General features: G+C 43.2%; 1 protein-coding gene across 1 annotated transcript in view; it reads right to left on the bottom strand.

The window, feature by feature from the left end:
• The window catches only part of TRPM6 (transient receptor potential cation channel, subfamily M, member 6), a 202,255-nt gene that overhangs the window by 137,264 nt on the left and 60,399 nt on the right, over positions 1–4,592 (bottom strand). The window contains exons 7-8 of the mRNA XM_006892005.1: positions 2,271–2,442; positions 670–838 (exon numbers count right to left, since the gene is read on the bottom strand). Coding sequence (XP_006892067.1) covers positions 670–838; positions 2,271–2,442 — 341 coding nt within the window. The remainder of the gene's footprint in view (positions 1–669; positions 839–2,270; positions 2,443–4,592) is intronic.

Raw genomic sequence — 4,592 nt, 5'->3', positions numbered from 1 at the left:
TTGTTCTTGTTATATTGTCGAGTCACCTGCAACTCATAGCAACCCTATGTACAACAGCCCTAAACTCTGCTCAATCCTGAGCCAATCTCACTGTCTCTGACACACCTACCCAACTACCCCAGTCACTGAATCAGTCCACCTAGAGGGTCTTCCTCTCCTGCCCTGTCTCTCTACCCACCCAAACATGACATCCCTCTCCAAGGACTGGTTCCTTCTTTCAACATGTTCAAAGTATGTCAGACAAAGTTTCAGAATCCTTGCCTCCAAAAAGTAGCCTGGTTCAGCCCTCTCCAGGATGAACTTGTTTGTTTTCTTAGTGATTAGAGAGAAAATCAAAGACAGAGAGAGCAGAAAGACAGATATAGATCAAGAGAGCTTTCACTGGGTTTGCTTAGAGAAGCTAGCCTATCAAATTCAAAAAATGTATGTCATGGCTCAAAGAACTAAAACAAAGGGATAATGTTGTTGTTGTTGTTGTTTATTGTCTTCAAGTCGAGCACAACTCATAGTGAATCTATGAACAAAAGGCCTGAAGTCTTTCTATAACTATCAACATTAATCAAAGTTCATAGAGTTTCCAGAGGCATATCGTTTAGGAAGTGGGTGACAATCCTGCTTCCAAAAAGAAATAATAGTCACCATGATTTTTTAAATGGGAAGGCAACTCACCCTTCATCCACTAGGTGTTTGTGGGTGAAGGCCAGGAGGTCAGCAGCTCGGCCTGTGCCTTCACAGACCACCACGGGGTCTTTGTCCTTCACAGTCTCCCACACGGAGATGATCACATTGGGGCCTCCTTCCACCACCAGACCCACCACGGGCACACCTTGTCTTGTACCTGTTTCAGACCACAAACAACATCACGACATTTCACAGGATTGTTCATCAGTCAATCACCTAGTTTGATTTCCCAACACAAGTTTTTCAGTTACTATATATGCTCATCCCTTGCCTCAGCGTGTCTCTCCACTTTACCCAGGCTTTCTTACCTCAACACCAAGTAAAGACGTGGAAAAAAATGTTGGATAAATATGGTGAGAATATCATCAAGCTTTAACCTAACAGTTAAAAATCTTTCAATAAATAAAAATAATATATAGCACTAGTTATTATCAAGTGACTTCTCACTCCTGGTGACCACGTGTACAGAGCAGAACTGACTGAATCATGATCAACAAGGATTTTCAATGTCTAGGACCATTCATAAGATGATAGCTGGATCTTTCTCAGAGTCATGTGTAGGTGGATTTGAACTATCAACCTTCCAGTAGTAGCCAAACTCTTCAACATTCGTACCTTCTAGATCCAAAAAGATGAACATAGAAATTCCATATTTCCTGACTATTCCACTGCTATGAATATACCCCAAGAGAAATAGAACCAAGATACAAATGGAGATTTGTGTACCAACGTTCATAGCAGTGTTATTCACAATAACAAGAAAATGGAAAGGATCCTTATTATTAAAACTCTGTCTGGTTTACAGGTTCTTCCTGGTCCAGGTTCACCCTTACAAGAAATGTAGCTTTCCATAATCATCACTATACAAATCCATTCTGCCCTGGCCTGTTTTCTGATTCCTCTTCAACCATCCAAATTCCCATGTTGATACTATCTCTCCTCCTTCTTGCCATCCATCCAAACCTAACCCCTTCCCCAAAGCCCCAGCTAAAGTCCACTATTCCATGCAACCTCAGCTGCTGCCACCCAAAGAATTTCTCACAGCTGTCACTCACAATTCTGTACCACCTTATACTCTGTCATCTTCTGGCTCTGTGATACCAGCTTAATCTCTCTGTCTGCTCTAGGGCAGGAACTTACTTGACACCACTGGTGGCTCAGTGATATAGCTCTCTCTTTCCATACTGAAGACTCACGTTTGACCTCCAGCCAAGGCACATGTGACACAGCCACTGCCCTGTTGCAATCTGTCCATAGAGGTCACGTGTTACTATGACACCAAACAGGTTTCAGCTGAGCTTCTAGACTAGGACAGACTAGGATGAATGTCCTGCAATGTACTCACAAAAAGCAGACAAAAAAGGCCTATAAGTCATAAAAAGTCTGACTTGCAAGTGAGTATGGAGATGGTCCAGGATCAAGAAGCATTTCAATCTGTTGTACATGGAGTTTGCATCGCGAAACACAGAGTCCAGATAAACAGCAGTAAAAACGCTGTGCAAACATGTGAAGGGAGCTCCTTGCCCGTTGCCACACCCCACACATTCCCAGCTTTCGGGGCACACTGACCAGGTTCCCATGGTACTCACGGCTGTGTATTTTCTGCAGGGACAGGTACTTTTCCAGATTCCTCCTGAGCTTCATTTCATTTCCGTACTTTCCCACAGTCCCATCATCAGACAGGATGAAGTGGGAGTGCATGCTGTTGAGCGTGGTGAGCTTGCTGAGGGGGTTGCCCAGAGTCTGGTACAAGCAAACCACCTGAGAGGCAGCAAGAACAAGGGAGGTCAGCCCTCCCAATAACCACAGAGCCTCAGGACCCCAGCCTGGCCCTCCAACCTGCAGAGCTCTTAGCACGCTTAATAACTGTGATAATAACCATGTGTTCCTTAGAGCGGTGCTTCTCAAACTATCTTTCATGAGAGATGAAATTGCTCTTTCAAATGAATCGTTAGGTGGTCCCACCATCACACACGAGGAGTACACCACTGATACTTGTGTGCATGAGCTACGCTCATCACAGAAGGCCAACAGTGCCATGGAGGAGAAAAAAGAAAATCTGTTCATTAAGAAAATTATGCATACTGCATTGAAGCCTATGAGGGAGAAAATCGTTTACAAGTAATATATTTTAAGGCATTGTGATTATCGTAAGAGTTCAGAATGAGGGTTGCAGAGTGGAGTATACTCAGTGGGTTTGGGGGTGTGTGGGGGGATTGTATACCAATGAAGGAGTTTTTCTTTTGCTTTTCAAGGAGAAGAACAAACTGGGGCTGGGGAGAAAAGTGCAACAATGAATGAATGGAAATCCAAAATCTCTGTAAATGTTCATCAAAATTAATAAAATTTTAAAAATCGAGAAAAAAAGAAATTTCTGTTACACTTGTAACAGTAAACAGTAAACATTTGACACTGATAATTTTTTTTATTTTATTATTTTTGTGTGCGTGTACCGTCAAATCAGATCTGACTGGTACAGGAGGTTACCCCTCCTTCCCCGGCAGAGTATCTGGTGGATTCAAACCGTGCACCTCTGGGATTGTAGTTGCAGCTTCTTGCCACTAGGCCACCAGAGCTCCCCTGATACTGATAATTTTTACAAATAACATTTTTATATACATATCAGTTTATCTTCCATCATATCATCGTAGGCAAATACATGTATGAATGCCTCTGGAAACTTTGATAAATGTCGATAGTTCTTTTTCAGGTCTTTTATTCATAGGTTGCTATGAGTCGTGCTTTACTAAACGGCAATAAAAAAAAACAGCTATATATTCATTTACACACCAATAAAATACGGAGTAATGATGATGTTGTTGTTGTTCTTGTTATGTTCCATCAAGTCTCTTGCGACTCATAGCGACCCTATGTACAACAGCCCTAAACTCCGCTCTGTCCTGTGCCAATCGCACTGTCTCTGACACTCCCATCCTAATTATCCCAGTCACTGAATCAATCCACCTCATAGAGGGCCTTCCTCTCCTGCACTGTCCCTCCACCCTCCCAAGCATGATGTCCTTCTCCAAGGACCAGTCTCTCCTTACAACATGTCCACAGTATGTTAGACGGAGCCTCAGAATCCTTGCCTCCAAGGAGCCACCCGGTTTAACCCTCTCCAGGACAAATCTGTTTGTTTTCCTAGAAGTCCATGGTATTCTCAATACTCTTCTCCAGCACCACAGCTCAAAGGCATCAATTCTCTTTCTATCCTCCTTGGTCATTGTCCAACTCTCTAATGTATAACAAATGATTACAAAGACCATGGCCTGTATCAGACACACCTAGGTCTCCAGAGAGACACTATTGCTCTTCAGTACTTTGGAGAGGACCCTAACAGCAGACTTTCCCAAGTCAATACGTCTGTTAATTTCCTGAATACTGGTGCCAAGAGTGTTGACTGTGGAGACAAGCAAACTAAAGCTGTGAACAATCTCAATCTCTTCACCATCCATCCTGATGCTGCCAACTGGCCCAGTGGTGAGAATATTTGTCTTCTTGACATTGAGCCTCAATCCATATTGGAGGCTGCAGTCCTTCACCCTCTACAGCAGGTGCTTCAGGTCCTCTTCAGTTTCAGCAAGCAGGGTTGTGTCATCTGCATAACGCAGATTGTTGATAGATCGTCCACCACTCTTGACCCCACATTTCTCCTCATAGAGCCCAGCTTTCCAGATAATCTGTTCTGCATACAGGTTGAAAAGGTATGGAGATAGGACACAACCCTGGTGTACACCCTTCCCAATTTTGAACCATGCAGTGTTCCCTTGCTCTGTTCTGACGACTGCCTCCTAGTCCAAGTATAGGTTTCACATTAACTATCAAGTGTTCTGGAATTCCCATTCTTCTCAGAGTCAGCCACAGTTTGTTATGATCCACACAGTCAAATGCCTTTGCATAGTCAATGAAAC

Source organism: Elephantulus edwardii, unplaced genomic scaffold (genome assembly GCF_000299155.1).
Source record: "Elephantulus edwardii isolate Elephantulus edwardi_28Jun2011 unplaced genomic scaffold, EleEdw1.0 scaffold00108, whole genome shotgun sequence".
In the NCBI taxonomy this organism is placed as follows: Eukaryota; Metazoa; Chordata; class Mammalia; order Macroscelidea; family Macroscelididae; genus Elephantulus; species Elephantulus edwardii.
Note: the sequence above shows the minus strand (reverse complement) of the source record. Positions and strands in the feature narration are given on the sequence as shown.